At 41.4% G+C, this 19,772-nt stretch overlaps 1 protein-coding gene across 6 annotated transcripts in view; it reads left to right on the top strand.

Moving 5' to 3' along the window:
- The window catches only part of LOC132428722 (E3 ubiquitin-protein ligase HERC2), a 228,869-nt gene that overhangs the window by 170,932 nt on the left and 38,165 nt on the right, over positions 1–19,772 (top strand). For all 6 annotated transcript variants that reach the window (XM_060017026.1, XM_060017023.1, XM_060017024.1 and 3 more), the window contains 5 exons: positions 4,598–4,769; positions 5,618–5,807; positions 6,613–6,753; positions 10,708–10,899; positions 13,430–13,583. In XM_060017026.1, coding sequence (XP_059873009.1) covers positions 4,598–4,769; positions 5,618–5,807; positions 6,613–6,753; positions 10,708–10,899; positions 13,430–13,583 — 849 coding nt within the window. The remainder of the gene's footprint in view (positions 1–4,597; positions 4,770–5,617; positions 5,808–6,612; positions 6,754–10,707; positions 10,900–13,429; positions 13,584–19,772) is intronic.

Raw genomic sequence — 19,772 nt, 5'->3', positions numbered from 1 at the left:
GTGTCTTCTACATAGGGACATCCTAATCTAGAACACTTCATTTCTCCCAGTACCTCCTTTCTGCCATCCATCCAACATTGGGCAAGTACAGGCACAGGTGTCACTTAGATGTGATTTACAATTTCACTTCCAAAGGCCCTTTTCAGAAGACAGCCTTTCAATGAATTTTAACACAAAGTGTACAAAATGTGTTAGTTTACTAACTCTACTTTTGTCATACATTGGCAACATCTTTAATATCTAGAGACTAGATATTATAAAATTGGGACCCACTGGTCCAGTATATACAAAATATATACAGTAAAGTTAAACAAAATGCATGAAACATATAGAGCAATGGATAAGTTGAAATGTTCTAGTACCTGCTAGCAAAACATCTTTTGCAATCTTCCCTCCCACCTCCCTAAACCCAATGAACAAGCACAGAGTATACTGTTCAGAGAGGAGGTTTAACAATTCCATTTCCAAAGACAGTATTTCCCATCAGTTTTTAAAAGCTATTTACAAGAAGCATTAGTCTACTAAAACTACTTTTAAATACATCAAGCACTTCTAAACATCTAGAAAGAACAGATATTTCATATAAGAACTTACTTGTCCACTATGTACACAGCACTGTTAAATAAAATTGCACACATGTAACAATGGTTATAATCTGAGGTATCTTCTAAATATGACCATTTTGGCCTGAACCATTTCCTCCCTCACTTCCTTCTCTCCACCGCCAATCCAGTGGACAAGTACATGCATATGTAATGCTTAGAGGTGGTTGAACAAATTCATATCCAAAAGTCATTTAAAGAAGACAAGCTTTCCTATGAATTTCAATAAAGTATACAAAATGTGCTCATTTTACTACTTTGTCATACACTGGCAACGGCTTTAACATCTAGAGACTAGATGTTGCAAAACCAGGACTCAATTTGTCCATTATATACACTATATACACAGCAAAACAAAATGAACATACAAAAAATGGTTTTGTCTGACAATGTCCAGGTATGAACACACTAGCATATTACCTTTTGCAATTCTTTCCCTCCCTCCTCCAAACCACTGAACAAGTATAGACAATAGTATACTGCTCAGAGAGGTGGTTTAACATTTAACATTCCCAAAGACAGTACTTCCTGTGAATTTTAGCAAAAAGTTATTTACAAAGTGATATTTTACTACCTCTACATTTAACATACGTTGGGCACTTGTAAACATCTAGATGGACTAGATGTTTCAAATAAGGACTTAATTTGTCCACTATATACAGAGCAGTGCTGAATGAACTGCACACATGTAACAGTTATAATCTGAAACTATCTTCAAAATACCAGCATTCTAGCCATTCTAAGACCAACCCCCTTCTCTCTCTGCCCCCTCCACCAACCCAGAGGGCTATCATGCTCAAATTTTCAGAAGACAACCTTTCCTAGAAATTTTAACACAAAATGTACAAAATGTATTATTTACTAACTCTATTTTTGTCATACACTGGCAACCTCCTTAACATCTAGAAAGACTAGATGTTGTAAATTAGGACTCATTTGTCCATTATATACACTATATACACAGCAAAGTGAAACCAAATGCAGGAATATAAAAAAGACAATGGTTAATCTTGCCTCACTATAAACACACTGGCACAGAGCTCTTTGCACTTCCTTCTCCTCCCCCCGACCTTGAACCAGTGCACAAACAAACACAGTGCATACTGCGTACTGTTCAAAAAAGTGGTTTGGCCACCCCTCCCCCCCCAAAGCAACATTTCATACGAATTTTAACAAAATGATATTTACAAAATGTCTTTTTACTACCTCTACTTTGAACATATATCAGGCACTTTAGAAGATCTAGTAAGACTAGATATTTCAAAAAGTACTTACTGTCAACTACACATACAGTAGTAAGGAGTAAAATGCACACACAAAACAATGGTTCTAATACGCAAATGTCTTCTAACTGACCAGTCTGGCACAGAATCTTCTTTTCTTCCTCCTCAACGTCTTCCATTCCATGTCCTCTAACCCACTGAACAAACGTGGTCCTCTGTGGCTCCTGATGTCGCCTCTAGAGGCGGTCAAACAACTCCATTTGGAAAAGTCATTTCCAGAAGACGTTTCTTTTCTACGGTTTTTTTAAAGAAACAAATGGGCATTTACAAGACATGTGACTTTAACTCTATCATACGTCGGCACCCTCTTCACATCTAGAAGGCCTATATGTAGTGAAAAGTTTTCTTTCGAAAGGTTGGGGGGAAAGTTGAGAGCAGCTTTTTCATATTATATACACAGGCCTTCTATAAACGGCCAGTAAGTCTTCCCGAAGGGTGGCGGGCACTTCCTATTGGCGGCACGTGGTACGTGATTCTACTGTTTCTATCTTCCGACATCGAGGTCTTGGTAGAACGACGACCAACCGCCCGATGACCCGCTAACTTTCCACCCGTCGTCGATCGGGGCTCCGCACACCTTCCGGGCCCGTTCAGGCCTTTGTCTGCCGTCCGGACGAGGTGAGGTCTCGTCCAACTGGGTCAGAGAGGTCACCTCAGGTCTCGGATCCGCATGGGCTCCAAGGCCTAAGGGTGGCTGAGCTGGCCTCCACGTAGACCCCCCTTCCCGGGCCCTCGAGGCTCTAACGGCCCTCCTTGGTGTTCCAGTGGCTGTCATTCTTCTCGCCCTGCCACGCCCGACGCCCAAAGGCGCCATGTCTTTGGTGGCCTGCCGGAGGCTTTGCCTAACCCCTGCAGCGTGGGGTCAAGAGACCCGGCGGTGGGCGGGATCTGGGCTCCGAGGGGCCGCCGCCATTAGGTCAAGGAGGTGGGGGTGGGGGAGCAGTTCGTTGCTGCTTCCGGGCTCGGGCACTGCCAGTGGGCGGCTGCGGTGAGGGCTCTGGGGCTCGGCAAGACACAGCCTGAGCCTGTCCCGGGGGCCCCCCAGTTCACCTGCCGACCAGAGGTCGGAGGGCCTGGAGGGCCCCAGGCTAGAAGGCCACGATCCGCTTCTCACCGCGCTCTCTGCCGGAACTCTGTACATAACATCTTTTATCTCAGACTACTCTTAGGATTTTCTCTTTATTTCCATGGTTTTTATCTTCATGGTTCATGTGCTTGTGGGTCATTGTGCTTCTTGGATCTTCGGGATTCTAATTTTCAACAAATTTGGAAATTTTTCAGTTACTGTTCTTCACAAAAAATTTCTTTCCTGTACCTTTCTTTCTCCTCTTTGGGAGGTTTAGTTCTATGTATATTAGGTCTCTCGAAGTTGTTCCACAGATAAATGACATTGTTCATTTTTTAACTTCCTTTTCTGTGTTTCATTTTGGATAGCTTCTATTGCTATGTCTCCAAATTCACTTGTCTTTTCTTCATTTTCTAATGTGCTGTTAATGTTACCAAACTGTTTAAATCTCAGACATCCTAGCTACCTCTCTCGAAATTTGATTTGGGCATTTTTATATCTTTCATGTCTCTGGTTCTCTTTTGAACATATGGAATAGAGCTATAATAAGTGTTTTAACCTGTCTGCTGATTGTAATATCTGTGTTAGTTCTGGATTGTTTAGCTCAATTGATTTTTCTTCTTATTTCCGAATTGAGTGGTATTTTCCTGCCTTTCTGCCCACTGGGTAACTTTTAGTTGGATGCCATACAGTGTGAATTTTAACCTGAATGTTGCTGGAGATTTTTGTGTGTGTATAAATCTTGAGCTTAGGTACAGTTAAGTTACTCTCAAACAGTTTGATCTTTTGGGGTCTTGGTTTTGGATTTGTTAAGTGGATTCAGACCTGATATTAGCCTGGGGCTAATTATTTCCCCACTGAGTATTCTACTCAGTGTCTTGTGAATTATGAGGTCTTCCCATTTGGCGGATGGGAGCAGGCACGAGTTGGGCCCTCCATTTTCTCCCAGCCTCTGTGCTGGGTCTCCAGTCCTTTCATGCAGTTCTTTCTTTGGCTTTGGGCAGTGCCCTTTTATGTAGGCACCCATCAGCTTCTGCTGCATCCTTAGCTGGGTGAGTGAGAGCACCTGCACATCTCCAGGGCACTCTCTGGGCAACTTTCTCCTCTCGTCCTGTCCTGTGAACTTTGGCCACATTGGACTCCCTGGCTCTGAGCTCTACCTCCTCTGCTCGCAGAGACCGCTGAGCTCCACCTGGTTCTCTCCCTCTGCTGAGGCCTGGGAAGTCTCAGGGCAGTGAGCTGGAACATGTGTCCACTAAGACTGTATATGGTGAACATCTTGTCTTCTCACCATTGTTTTGGATTATTTTTTGTTTTACATTTCAATGATAAGTAAATACAGATAGTTATTGTAGTATTTTCAAAGCTTACTTATGTATAGCGTAAATTGTTGTAAGTGTATTTTGCAAAAGTATTTATATCTGTTTGCATTTACAGTGAACCTTTGCTGAAAATAGCTTCTTTAGATAAGTATAGATAATTTTTTTTAAACTCTGAAAGACCATTAATGAAACTAATATTTAATTTGTGAAATAGCAAAATGCAGATTGCAGTGTGTCTTGGAACTAAACTGAAAGGTCAAATGATAGAAACAGAGCAAACTGTGATCTTAACAATTGAACCCAAATTTTATTTTCCTTTTTCAGGTGTGCCTTCTGATGCTGACTCTTCTGCTACCAGTAATAAAGTCAGTGGTGCAAATAATTCTAAACCAAATCGCCCCTCTCTTGCCAAGATTCTCCTGTCATTAGATGGAAATCTGGCCAAACAGCAGGCCTTATCTCATATACTTACAGCACTGCAAATCATGTATGCCAGGTAGGCTCGTTTGCTAACTTTTGAAATCCCACAGCTATGTAAGCTTTGGGTTTTTGTAGTTTTTTGATGGAAAATGTTGTGTGTATTGTTTTTAAATACTGTGAGTTCTGGGTCATACACCCTTTGATGGTGAATGATGGTATCTGTGCTTTCTTTAATGGAGGTTGAAATATGAATTAGAAAATCAAGTTAAAGAACATTTTCATTATTTTTTATGGCCAATAAACTTTAAACATATTTTGGGGGATGAGAGGAAGAATCAGTTGTTACTAATATACAGTAATGTTCAAGACACCTGTCATCTCCTTCACTTTTGATAAGGCAGTTTTGGCAGTGCTGTGTTTTCCACCGTTTTGCTGCTGTTTTCTCACAACCTGAATCAGTGCCCCAGCCGTCAGTGTAGCATGGTTATGGATCTGATGAATAGAAATTAATACTTACACAGGAACATTAGTTTAGACCAAAGGCTGACTTATCGTTGAGAGGACATTTAGTCCTTGCTGTCTTGTGTGAGGCACCTTTGGTATTTGGCCTTCAGTAAACACAAAATTACCCTCAGGCTTGAACAAACCAAGAAGATTTCTCAGGGAAATACAGAGGCTCATATTTATGTTGGCACTTTTCCACCTGTCATCACTGTGGTCATTCAATAAATAAGATCAGGAGTAAGTATTTTAGCTTTTAGCTGATGGATAGTAATAACATTCAGTATTTTTCTAAAACTCTTTTTATACTTATCTTATAAAAATGAGGGGGTCCTTCAATAAGCGCTTGTCCTGCCCCCTGACTCTTCCTTTCTGCAGAGGTGAATGGCAGCTCACTGCAGGTCTGGCTTTCTCTCCTGACAGAGACGCCGTGGTCGGGGCCCTGATGCCAGCTGGCATGGTTGCCCTGGTGGAGTGTCCCTCGTTCTCTTCCTCAGCACCCACTTCTGATGTGTCTGCCATGGCCAGTCCCATGAATGGAGAGGAGTGTGTGCTGGCTGTTGATATTGAAGACAGACTGAGTCCAAATCCATGGCAAGAAAAGAAAGGAGAGGTAAAAATAAATGGTAAAGCAATGAAGCAATATTTGATCAGAAAGGAAAAGGTAGCTAATTTGTATCTAGTAAAGTATGTCATTCTTTCACTTAATTCAGAGTGTTTTTGTGCCTACTGCTGTGATTTTTGGCTTGAATTAGGAAATATTCTGTTTGCAAAAGGAGCCTTGGAACTTCCCTGGTGGTCCAGTGACTAAGACTCCATGCTCCCAATGCACGGGGGCCTGGGTTCGATCCCTGGTCAGGGAACTAGATCCCACACGCATGCTGCAACTAAGAGCTCGCATGACACAACTCGCCTGCCGCAACTAAAAAGATCCTTCATGCGGCGACGAAGATCCCGCGTGCTGCAACTAAGTCTAAGTCCCGGCACAGCCAAATAAATAAATATTTTTTTAAAAAAGGAGCCTTTTTCGTGTGTAGGTGGAAACAGATTATTCTTTTAAAAAGTTGCTAAATGCAAGTGCACAGTTGTTTATCTGAAATTCTGAAACGTGAAAGCTCCAAAAGCTAAAGATTTTTGTAACTTATTTCAGGGAAAAATCCAACTTGAAGAAATGGGAGCTCATTTTAGTTATTTTCATGTGACCTGTTGTGACTATTAATAGGTTCTCCTGGGAATATGAATATGGTTGATTTTGCAGGGCTGTCCCAGAGCCCACTGGAGGTGGTAGCTTGTGGTGTAAGTGCCTTGTTACCTCTATGAAATCTGGTATATTCCAGGTGGCCCAAGGGGTAAGGCTTTTGGAGTTGGATGGGAAGTGTGCCATGTTGCCAAGTTTCTCCTTTTCTTCTTCATTTTAGATCGTCTCTTCTGAGGATGCTGTGACCCCCTCCGCAGTGACCCCATCTGCTTCCTCAGCTTCTTCTCGGCCATTTATCCCAGTAACAGATGACCCAGGAGCTGCCAGCATCATTGCAGAAACCATGACCAAAACCAAAGAGGTCAAGGGGCTTTCTTCTTTAACATTTTATTTTGAAATAATCTTAAATGTACACACAAGTTGCAGAAGTAGTTCATAGAAATAGAACATGGTTTAAGCCTGTGTACTATGTGATATACTCCGAGGTACTGTCTACCTAGGTTCTCCAGTTGTTAGTATTTCTAAACCATTGGCGGGAGCGCTGTAGGGCACAATCCCCAACTCTCCTTAATGTTTCAGTGCATATTTCCTGAGTATCAGGACATTACCATTGATCCAGGATTACTTTCTGTCCATAGACCTATTCAGATTTTGCTCGTTGTACCAGTAGTATCCTTTATAGGTCTAGGACCCAGCCCAGGGTTGAGTGTTGTGTCTTTGGTCTTCAATATGGAACAATCCTTCAGTTCCTGTTTTTGTCAGAAACGCCACAAGAATGATGCAGGGTTCTTTTTAGTGCATCCCATTGGGATGTGTGCATTGTTAATTTGCTGCATTACAGGTGATGTTAATTCTTACTATTTTGTTAAAAGTATCTGCCAGATTTCTCTATTGGAAGTTAATAAAAGTGTGTTAATAAGTATTCATGGGGAGATACTTTGAGACTGTGTTACTACCTTATCCCTTGTCATATTTTCACCTACCAGTTTTTAGTATCTTGATGATTCTAGCTGGATCCATTATTACTGCGGTAGTTGTCATGTGGTGATTTTTCAAATTTCATCATTCCTTTTGGAATGTCACTGTTGCGGTTCTTCTGTAAGGGAGAACTTTCCTTTCTCATCTCATCTGTTTGTCTGTCTATTGGTACAGATTCATGGGATCCTGTTTTACTCAAATAATGACATACATCATTTGACACCCAAATTGCCCCAGACTTGGCCATTGGGAGCCCTTTCCAGCTGGTTTGTCCTTCTGATGTTTCCCCATAACTCTTTGAGCACTTCCTTCCTTTCTAGCACAATAGAGTGTTCCAAACTTATCTTTCACCTACCCTGCCCTCGCCCTGGAATCAGCCATTTCTCCAAGGAGCGCTGGTTCCTTTTAGTGGATCAGAGAATTTAGAAACAAGATCTGGGAGCTTGGAAAGCTGATTGCTACTGGGTGTCCTTGGTTTAGGCCCTCTCAGCAAACAGACGCACACACCCACAAGCATTTATTTCTCCTTTGGCATCTTATCTATATAATGAAAACCATGAGTGGTTCAAACGAATACTTTAGTTTTCAGTCCAACACCACAGGGTTTATTCTTACTCTCTTTCTATATTTTAGGTATATAATCCTTTTATATGTTGTTGGATTGCTTTGCTATTTTGCACCTATATCTTCTCCTGATTTGGGTTAAAGCGTAATACTGGTCTCCTGGAATGAGTTGGGCTGTGTTCCTTCCTCTTCTGTTTTTTAGAAGAGTTTGTGAAGGTTTGGTATTAATTCTTTAAATATTTGGTAGAATTTTCTCTGTTCTAACATGTTCTGATTATTCTTATATTTCCTTGTTTCCTGGCACAACACAAAATTCTAGGTTTAACAAGATGTTTTATATTCCAGCACAGAAATCAGATGTTTCTCCAAGAGGTCTTGGTTCTTTTTAGTGGAGAATGGTACTTAGAAGCCAAGATCTGGGCCTTCATGTGCTCACTGCTCTTGAGGGGGCAGCTGTTCACAACCGCTGTTCCTGGGCAGAGCTAGGAAATAAGCGTGTGTGCGCGTGTGTGTGCGTGTGTGTGCATGTGCGCATCCATGCAATAAGTTATACACATTAATATTTATTTTGTTATATATCTACATGTAGTGAAACCGCAGCAATACCGTCAATTCTAGTAACTGCACAGGATTCATTCTACTTTCCTCCCTTTCTGTGTTGGAAACTCTCTTCTCTGAAAGGGAGAAACCTGGCTCCTGTTAGTGACTGTTTAATAACTTGCCCTTAGGTAGCCACCCTCCCATTTTCGCTGTCGTTCCTCTCCCACACGGACACCCCCCGTCGCCTGCACAGCTTCTGGCACGCAGAACCAGCCTGCCCTCGGCAGGGATAACCTCTCACCCTGCTTAACCTGTGACCTCCCCCACCCCTGCACCCAGTGCCGCTGGCCCAGAGCAGGGACATCTTCCCCTTGGCTCTAACACGCGGCGCCCCAACATGGATGCCCTCCCGAGCCCGCCGGGTGCCCCCATGCCAGGCCATCGCGCCTGCTCCCACCCTCTTCCCTGCCGGCCAACCCTGGGAACAGACACACGTTGTTGTCAGTTACATCTGGAACTCTGGATTTATATTATGCTCTTACTGCTGATGAAAATATGTCCTATGGAAAATCGTCATAACCATCTGTGGTGATGAGGAAATTGCTATTTATAAATTAGGTGTCTGGACTCATTTTCTGATATTTGGCAGCCTCCTAGGGTGAGGGTTTAATGCAGAAATTAATCTGAATTATGCAAAATTTTTGCTTTTAGCTAGAAGAGGGATGGTATAATTTCTTTCTAACCAACTTATTTATGAGACATAGGTATTATCCAGAGTATAGCCCTTAATTCCTATCATTTCAGTTTTGGTTTGATTCATAAATAATGGCAAAGTAATTTTCATGTTAGTTTTGGGCTTATTCAAGGATAGGCAGCTAGTGCTTTTATTTTTTTAGCACTTCCTTTGGACTTGTCCTCTATATTTTTTTTAAACCCCCCACCAAAAAAATGTTGGATCCTGCTTCAAATAAGACCAAAGATGTTATATATGATTAATATATTCCACTGGATGCTTTCGCTGGTCTTCAGTGAGTGAGATTCTGGAATGTCATCGTTTCCGATGAATTTCACTTACTGATTCCCTAAGTGTTCATTCGGAGGTAGGAGCAGGGTCTATTTCTTTAAAGGGAGAAACCATGCTCCTGCCCGAGAGAGCTATGGCTTCCAGGGCCAACTTGAGCATTGATGGACTCTGCGCATTGGATACGTCACATTGCCCTTAAGGTTCCTAAGTGGGGCTTGTGCTTCCCCTGGCTCATTTCTGTTTCTGAAAAGCATTGGCACTGGTTTCACTGAAATCCAGAAGGCAAGAGAGAAGAGAAGAGGAACTTGTGGCACCTTGTTCTTCTCCTGGAGAGCTGGACTCTGCTTGGGGAATGGGAAGGGCCCGGCTGCTCCCCTGTTCAGCACAGGTCTCAGTGTTGCTCAGAAGCTGGGGGATTTCCCAGCTCTGACGGCTCCCTGTTCCCCCCTGTAAGCTGGACCCTACCGCCAGCCCCCAAGAGGCTCCTTTGTGGTGGGCGGCAGGCTGTGGGGTGGCTCTCCCGGGGGGGCACCCCCACCCTCATGCGGGGTTGGGGGTGTCAGTGATGCTGCCACAGGCAAACAAGCATCTCCTTTCCTCTGCTAATGTGGAAAGAGAGGTAAATGATCGCAGGTGTGGTTTGTTTTATCTGACATACTGTGAATGGGAGGTGCAAGGGGAATGTTGAGAAGACACTTACTTTGTATATTTTCTTTTTAAAAGAACGTAAGGGGCAAGAGATTATGGACAATATGTTACATGCCAATAAGTCCATTAAATAAGATTCTAAGAAAGAATTATGGAGAGGATCTAGACAAAATATGTAAAAGCATAGTGTACAAATTTAGTTGATAGAAAACTCCCAAACATACCCTATGGGGGTAATTTTACATGGTGTGATTTCATTCCAAGTCTCCCCTTGTAACGTACCTCTGTTATGAACTTGGTCACAGTATAAATTGTCATTTCTTTATAGTTTAGGCATTCCTTTTGACAGCCATTGGTAATTTGTGAAATAGGTAATCGATCTTGAAAGCATAGTGCAGGGCGGTGGAGATTTTAGGGGCTTGTCATTTCTTAATCTAGTATTTCATGGTCTTAAATTCTCAGAAAGTCCCTTATTCATTATTGGTAATCATGTATCCTTTGAGTTTATGACTGTTTACCTCTTAACATATCATTCCTCATTTTAATTGTTTGACTTTTTAGGATGTTGAAAGCCAAAATAAAGCGTCAGGCCCGGAACTTCAGTCCTTGGATGAGTTCACCAGCCTGTTGGTTGTGGACGACACGCGCGTCATGGTGGACCTGCTCAAGCTCTCTGTGTGCGGCCGGGCTGGGGACAAGGGCAAGGATGTGCTTTCGGCTGTGCTGTCTGGCATGGGCGCTGCCTACCCACAGGTGAGCTGCAGGCGGGTGGGCGGGCTGATGCTGTCTCGTGCTTGCAGGGCTCCTGCTAAAGTTGAGTCCCTTCTCTGTCATCTGTGCTGCAGTTGCTCCCCAGTTTGCCTTTTGATGTAATTTTGATATTTTAGAATTTTAGAATTTAGAAATTTCTAGTTTTTACGAAGTCAGATCTGCCAGTTTTTTCATTTATGGCTTTTGGATTTTGTATTATACCGAAAATATGCTACCAGCATGACATTGTTTAAAAAACTCTCTCACGTTTCTTCTAATCATTTTTACGTTTTCATCTGTTATTATATTTACCTTTTTGAACTACCTGGGATTTATCGTGATGTAAGGGATAAAGTGAGGATTCAACTTTACTTCCTCCTAGATGGTGAACATGTTGCCCCAACATCATTGATTGAATAAATCCATCTTTTCCCTAGTGATTTGAAGAGCACTTTTTATCATATTCTAAACTTTTATGGACTTTTTTCTATTCCATTAATCTAGTTTCTGTGCTCCAATACCACAGTATTTTAAGTATCAACTATTTAAAATAGATTTTAATATTTGGTAGTACTGGGTCCTGTGGGACTTTCTGCCGTGGTGATGTTCTGTACCCGAGCCATCCAGTGTAGTAGCCACCAGCCATATGTAGCTACTGAGTACTTGAAATGTAGCTAGTGCACCTGAGGCACTGAAGTTTTCATTTTATTTAACTTTAATTAATTTAAATCTGAACAGCCACATGTGGCTAGTCTAGGGTGTAAAGTCAGTATCATATCAATATATCTTAAAAGTAGAATTGGTTAGTCCTGAAGTCCTTGGGCTTCCTTAGGGACCCTTATTTATCAGCAGCCTTGCTCTGCCTTTTCAGAACTGGCTGTGTCAGGGAGTCTGATGCCATGTGCCCTGTGCAGATGGGTCATCTGTGTTTCTCCAAGTTCCATATTACCACCACCATAAACCATAAAGTACTTAAGTATGGTCAAGTGGTCTTGAAATCATAGTAAATGGTTTGGTAGGTATTTTAGGGGCTTGTTAATTTCTTAATTGTATTCAAGAAGAACTAAAAGTTATAGGTTTCCTACTTTGTAGTTTTTTGAGGCAAGTTACTTGGCATAATTCTGAGAGATTAAATCAAGGTGAATTGCCGTAAGCAAAATATTAATGTTTTCACATGTTTAATGTATTTGTGCAAGGAAAGGGTGGAATGAGAACATGGATTTAAAGTAATAATACCCAGCATTTCTTGTACACATTACCTGCCAGGCCTGGTTCTTGGTGCATTCTCTCAGTACGGAGCACAGACTTTCCCTTTGTTCACAGATAAGCACACTGAGGCTCTCAGAGGTCATTACTGCCTCAAAGACACTCAGGTTGCTGGTGGGTGGGAGAAATGGTGGTGGACTCTTGAGTGTTCTGAGGACAGAACCGCAGCTGTGACCGCTCTGTCACCCTCGCCTCAGAGCTTATTGACCTCTCCTGGGGGACTGACTGGCTTTGCAGAGGAAGGTTCTGAAGCCCAGAAGAGCCCTAGTGGGCTGTGCATTAGAAGTTTGATGATGTCAGCATCTCAGATTCAAGGGGAGACAGAAACAAAGGTGGGGATTGTCTTCAAACTTTCCTGGCCAGTGGCAAGATGCTACTCCTATGTCCTACTCTGACCTGATATGTGGGACTGTTTAAGAAAAAAAGAGAAACTTCTGAATTTATAATGATAACACCTAAATGACAGTGATCTTAGTTTGTCATTAATAAAGCTGTTTGCTAAGCTAATCTGTTTATTATCTAAGTATGAGGAAAAATAGATAAAAACAATCATTTCTGAAAAGTACAGAATAGATTCATTATTTTTCTCTAAATTAAAAATATTTGGAGGTTAATATGTTATTACTGTAATAGCATATTCTTGTTTGTTTTTAAAAATAGCAGTCAAGGAGTTTACAATCACCAGTATTGACCATTTAAATGGTGTGAATCACTAAAATTTTCAAATGAAATTGGAACATTATGGATTGTTGGGAGAATGTGGTATGGAGGCTGGCCCTAGACGTCTTGGGTCAAGAGACACCCCCAGTTGTCTTCATATTTGTAGCCCTCATTTCAGATGCCGTCTGCTGCTGTTCAACCTGGACAGCTTGGTCGTTCCTCTCCATTCCTGCTTCCCTCCTGCTTGGCCCCCCAGTGCCTTCTAGGATCTTGGTCCTTTTTATACCTTCTGCTCCTTCGCTTGATAGTTTTGTTCCTGGGGCAGAAGAAATCTTGTCTTGATGTAAAGAGAAACTGTTGTAATCACAGGCATTTCATTTCATCAGTTGCCATGTACTGGGTGTTTTGGGTGTGTCAGGCACCTCCTGGCTGCTACCTCTGCAAGCTCTGTGCTGTCTTGATTTTCTAGATGAGGAAACTGAGCCTTAATTTGAACTAGATTTCTCAAACTCCCAAGGCCTCCACTCTGCCCCCGTCCCTATGGAAAGATCTGAATTGGGCGGGCATCCTGACGTCCTTCTGCTTTGTACCCCGCTTCCTCCTGCAGGTGGCAGATATGTTGTTGGAGCTCTGTGTCACCGAGTTGGAGGATGTAGCCACAGACTCACAGAGTGGCCGCCTGTCCTCTCAGCCCGTGGTGGTGGAGAGTAGCCATCCCTACACTGATGACACTTCCTCCAGCGGTACAGTGAAGATACCAGGTACTCAGGGCTGGCCCCAGGGAGGAAATGGGGCGTCCCTGCCTGTAGAACAGCTTCATTTCTGCAGTTGCATCAGTAGAAGCAGCCGTCATTGTTTTATAGAAAAGAAGCTACAGAATTGCTTTAGAATCACTTTTCCCACCTTTTCTAGAAAAACGACCCCCCCCCCCCGAAATAAAGCATGATAAAGAAAACCACGCAAAGTAAATGTTTAGCTTAATGCTTATTAGGTGGATGCCTTAGTCACCAAAACTCAGGTCTAGAGTTTTTGTGCCTGTCCACAGAAGCCCTCCTTGTGTCCCCTGAAGTAACACAGTCCTGGCTTGTGTTTCTGGACAGTTTCTATTACCCAAGCGTGCATTGTCATCTTACCTCTCTTAATTAATAATTTCCATCTTTTAAGTTTCTTCTGACCTACAGTTTTTTCCTTTTTTCTCAACAATTCACCTATGGAGGAACCTGGGCCTTTGACCTGCACACTCCTGCTGCACTTCCACCTGCTCCCCAGCCCCGTCTTTCTGCAGATTTCCCCTGATTCAGAGGCCCAATTAGTTCAGCCTTTGGCGAGACCATTGGTATTTGTGATCCAGCATCTGGAAGCACCTGCTATCTGCTTGTCTCTCCTTTCGTGATGGCAGCCGCTACTGATGCTCATTGCCTGAGGCCATTAAATCCATTAGAGGTTGCAAAATGGTGCTATTCTAATCGTTCCATTGCTTTCTTATTTATTTGCTAGAATACTCTATATAGGGACATTTCCTCTCCTTTGGTTGGTTGTTTGCGCAAGAAAGGCAGGATAAAAGCTTGATTCTTCTCTTCTGTTTACATTTTCAAGAGAATGAACTGGTTACCTATCATTCTTTGAAGGTGACCAGTTCTTTTTTCTTTCTTTTCTTGGCTGCACCTCGCAGCTCATGGGATCTTAGTTCCCCTACCAGGGATTGAACCCAGGCCCACGGCAGTGAAATCGCCAAGTCCTAACCACTGGACAGCCAGGGAATTACCTATTTTTTCTTTTATGTCATTATGAACTCATGGTTTTAAACATATATGATGGGCTTTAATCCATTGTGACTATTATCCTACAGAAGCTCAGATTATCCCATCTCTAGACATCAGGAACCTCTTCAGTTTGGCTCTTGCAGTGACTCCCATATAGTCTGATATGACAGGATGCTTTAGGCTTGTCATGTAGTTTCTCCCCTCCACCTGGAATCTGCCCTGGTATCTTTTAGTGGAGATAGCATTTCAGATCACTGGGCTATCATTGTTTCTAGATTTTTTCAGTGGACAGAGATAGGATGAATGAGTGGACAGTCAGACAGACTGACTGACTGACTTTCTTTTGAGTTCATAATGATATGATAGAGCCAAATTCAGAGCTACAAGGTTTCTACTTTTAACCTCTTCTCTTATGTCAGTGTTTCTTTTGTTCCATACCCAAAATCCTGGTTCTAAGACACGGGATGATAGAATTAGAATATCTCATAATTACTTATTTGCTTTATCCCACACTACATGCACAAAAGACTAAGGATACAATTATAATACTACCAAACATGCACATAGTTACTGAAAATATTTAACAAAATTTTTTTCTTGCTCTCTTCATTGTTGTAACTTTATTTAAATGATTATACTGTATATCCCAGAGCATAATAGCTGTTACATACTCTACTTCCTTCCTTTTAATTTGCATTTAGTTTTAGTTGTCTCCTTCCTTATTGTGATTGTCTGAAGCTCATTCTCTTATCAGTTCCTCATCAGGGTTCAGAGGACGGCAGTCCCGACTGAGGTCAGCTAGTTCTAAGAGTTTGTGCCCAAATTTGAAAGTTAGCTTTTTTGGATAGCATGTTTTTCTCCTGTGAAAGTGGGAAAATACTAATCTGTTCCCCCGCCCCTTATAAATTGTGCTTTCTTTCCATAATTTTACTAGAATATGTTTTCATATTGGTTGTTACAAGGCGATATTCTCAGATAAGGGGTTGTGCCCCTTTAAAGTGTAGTTTCAGGTCTTGTCTTTCAAGACAGTTTTTTTGCATTACAGTTTGTAGTATTTGTTTGTATCCTAGCTTCAGTTTTCTTTTTCATGGATATGTGGTCGTTTTCTTGTGTTGGATGCCGTGTAGAGCCAGGGGTGGGGGTGGGGGTGGGGTCCCCCGGGCTGAGGCCTGTTAGGAACTGCGCACAGCAGGTGAGTGGTGGGTGAGCAAGCGAAACTTCATCTGCTGGGAACCATCACCCCCAACCCCGGCCATGGAAGAATTGTCTTCCACGAAACCGGTCCCTGGTGCAAAAAGGTTGGGGACCGCTGTTTTAGAGTCAGTGTTGGCTACTCCCTCTCAAGTGCTTCTTTTTTCTTTTTTTTAAAACAGTTTTGGAGGAACAGTTTAATTAATTAATTTATGTCTGCGTTGGGTCTTCGTTGCTGCGCGTGGGCTTTCTCTAGTCGTGGCGAGCGGGGGACTACTCTTCGTTGCGGTGTACAGCCTTTTCATTATGGTGGCTTCTCTTGTTGTAAAGCATGGGCTCTAGGTGGGTGGGCTTCAATAGTTGCAACACCCAGGCTCAGTAGTTGTGGCTCGCGGGCTCTAGAGTGCAGGCTCAGTAGTTGTCGTGCACGGGCTTAGTTACTCCATGGCACGTGGGATCTTCCTGGACCAGGGCTCAAACCGTGTTCCCTGCGTTGGCAGGCAGATTCTTAACCACTGCACCACCAGGGAAGTCCCTCAAGTGCCTTTTATCTCTTCTTTTTTCCCCTTTTGTCCTTCTGTTTGTTTCAAAGCATTATTCGTTGTGTTTATTTGCTCCTGTGCTCTTTCTAGTTTAATTTTCATTTCTGAATTTAAAAAAAAAATTCTTTACCCTATTTTCTCATTTAGTGTTTTGGTTGTCCTAATTCTAATTTATGTTGTTCTTTCATATCTTGTATCATTTTCCTTATTTCTTTTAGCTTGGTTTGAAATAATAGATTTTAATTTTCATGTGTTTTGTGGGTACATCTTTCTGGCTTGCTTTCACTGTCTGTAGGAAAATGTTATTCTGTTCTTATTCTCTCTTTTATAATGATAACTTTTTATTGCATTTGGCCTTGATACATTTTTTAAATTAATTTTTATTGGAGTAGTTGCTTTACAGCATTGTGTTAGTTTCTACTGTACTACAAAATGGATCAGCTATACATATACATATATCCCCTCTTTCTTGGATTTCTGACCTTGATACTTTTATCTGGATCATTTTTATGTGAAACTAGTATTCTTAAACTTTTGGAATGAGATGGCATTCAGAAAAGCTTCTTTAACTTTGAGCTCTTACTCTTTCATAGAAATTTACAAAACAAAAGATAATTCCACTCAGCGGTTGCCTAAGACAAAAATCTGGTATCCCTCTTCCTCTTTTCTGTTTCTCTCTTTACTTCATAACCAGTCTACCAGGCAAGTCCTATCATTTCTACTTTAAAAATATATTCCAAATTAGGTCATTTATCACCAACTCCAGATCATTCTGGGTCCAACCATCTAGTCTCACCTGGTTTATTATACTAGATGTCATATACTAGTATAATATACATGTTCTGCTTCTACTTCTCACCTTCTACTTCTCACCTACTTGTCCCTCAGAATCAACTCCTTACGTGGCATCTAGAGAGAGTCTCTTAAACGAGTCAGAACATACTGCTACTCTGCTTAAAACCCACCAGTACACCCCTGTAACCTTAAAATAGGATGTAAACCCTTGATGGTGGCCTGTGCAACTTTACATGAGCCCTGTTCACCTCTCCAACAACATTCTCTTCCTCTCTACCCGTCTCTCTCTCCTGTCCCCTCCACGTCATCTTCTTTGCTGGTCCTTAAATATGTTTTTCTCTTGTGAAAGTGGGAAAATGATAATCTATTATCCCCCCTTATAAATCGTGCTTTCTTTCTGTAATTTTACTAAGAATATGTTTTCATATTGGTTGTTATAGGCGATATTCTCAGATAAGGAGTTGCGCCCCTTTAAAATGTAGTTTCAGGTCTTGTCGTTCAAGACAGTTTTTTTGCATTATAGTTTGTAGTATTTCTTTGCATCCTTGCTTCGGTTTTCTTTTTCATGGGTATGAAAAGGCAGATGGCAAGTACAAAGCAAGACAAATGGCCTAAACCTGGAACATATTTAAGGACCATCCTTACAGTCTTTGCCTTTTGATTGAGATGCTTAGGCCATTCATATCTAATGTAATTATAGATGTGGTTGGATTTACATCTGGATTAGGAAGACAGTTAGTTATAGACAATGTGGTTGGATTTACATCTGCCATTTCGCTGTGTGTGTTCTCTGTGTCTTGTGTCCTTTTTTGTTCCTCCTTCAGTGCTTGGTTTTATATTAAACAAAATTTTCTTTAGTGTACCATTTAAATTCCTCTGTTGATTTTAAACCACTTTTATTGGTGTTTGCTCTGAGGATTAAAATGCATAATTTATCACAGTCTAGGTCAGGTTAATGTTTTAGTTCTGGTAAAATGCAGCAACTTTGCTTCATTATAGTTCTATCTCCTCTTCCTTCATTTTTGCTGTTAGTGTTGTATGTACTGTATCTGTATATGTTGCAGACCTGTACAACATATTTGTAACTATATGTATTACAAATATATGTATGTGATTTAATAATTATCGCATTGTGCCAGGGATTGGCCAACTTTCATATGTCACAAAATATTATTTTGAATTTTTTCCAACTATTAAAAAATGTACAGACTGTTCTTAGCTCACAGGCTATGTAAAAATGGTGAGTGGGACAAATTTCTCCAGTGGACTATAGTTTCCTAAGCTCTCCCTTATACAGTCTTTCACCTTGTAAAAATATTAAGAAAAGGAGAAAAAAAACCTTATTTCTCAATCCATGTCTTTCCCATTTTTAGTGCTCTTTATTTCTTCCTGTGGATTCAAGTTACTCTCCAGTATCATTTTATTTCAGCCTGAAATACTTTAAGTGGTTTTTCTAAATCATGTCTGCTGGCAGTGGATTCTCTCAGTATGTGTGTATTTGGGAATGTTTTTATTTTGCCTTCGCTTTTGAAGGATAGTTTTGCTGGAGATAGAATTCTTAGTTGATAGGCATTTTTCTCGCATATCACTTTAAATTTGTCATCCCACTGGCTTCTTGTGTTCATTATTTCTCAAGAGAAGTCAGAGTTAACTGTATTTTATACCCCTATATGTGATGTGTCTTTTGCTCTTGCTTTCCTGATTTTCTCCATGTCTTTAGTTTTCAACAGTTTCAGTATAATGTGTCTGGGTGGGGATCTCTTTGTGTTTTCCTACTTGGGGTTATTAATTTTTGGAACTGTGGATTAATGTTTTTCATCAGACTGGAGATTTGGGGCTATCTCTGTTCAAGTACTTTTTCTGCCCCCCTGTTAACCTCTTCCCTCTTTTTTGGGGGGGTTGGGATTCCCATTATGCATATGTTTGTATGCTTGATGTTGTCTCCCAGGTTTATGAGACTTTATTTATCTTCAGTCTTTTTTCTTCTGTTCTCCAGTTAGAGTAATAGAAATTACACAGTCTTCAAGTTGTATAATGATTCTTTTTTTCTGCCATTTCAAATCTGCTGTTTTGTCCAGCTGGTGAATGTTTCATTTCGGTCATTGTACTTTTTCCACCCCCAGAATTCCTCTTAGTACTTTTTTCTTCGAGTCATTGTTATCATATTTTCCTTTGTGATCATGTTTTCTCTGGTTTTCTTGAACTCTTTGAACATATTTATTACAGCTGCTTTGACGTTGTTGTCTACTCAGTTCAGCACCTGGCCATCGGGGTCAGCTTCTGTTGCCTGATTTTCTTCCTGAGTATGGCTCACACTTTTCAGGGTTTTGCACATCCCATTGTTTTTTATTGAAAACTGGACATTTAGATTGTATTGTGTCACCTGGATTCTGACTTCTTTTTAAGATGTGTAATTGTCACTGGGTTTCTTTGGTGGTTTTGTGTGTTTGTTTTGTAACATGCCTGGAATTACTCTCTGAAATCTCTCCCCCACATCACATATCCACTGGGATCCCTGCTCACTTTTCTATTTTGATTTTTGTTTTCTAGCCTGACTTCTAGGGTCTGCTCTATGTCTGCTTGGTTTGGCGCTCAAGCCTGCTGAGTTCCCTTCTGCGGGTGGATCTCTGTGTGGGTGGGAGCAAGGAGGGCATGGAAG

Source organism: Delphinus delphis, chromosome 7, assembly GCF_949987515.2.
Source record: "Delphinus delphis chromosome 7, mDelDel1.2, whole genome shotgun sequence".
Taxonomy (NCBI): domain Eukaryota; kingdom Metazoa; phylum Chordata; class Mammalia; order Artiodactyla; family Delphinidae; genus Delphinus; species Delphinus delphis.
The sequence above is the reverse complement of the archived record's forward strand: the minus strand, read 5'-3'. Positions and strand labels throughout refer to the sequence as shown.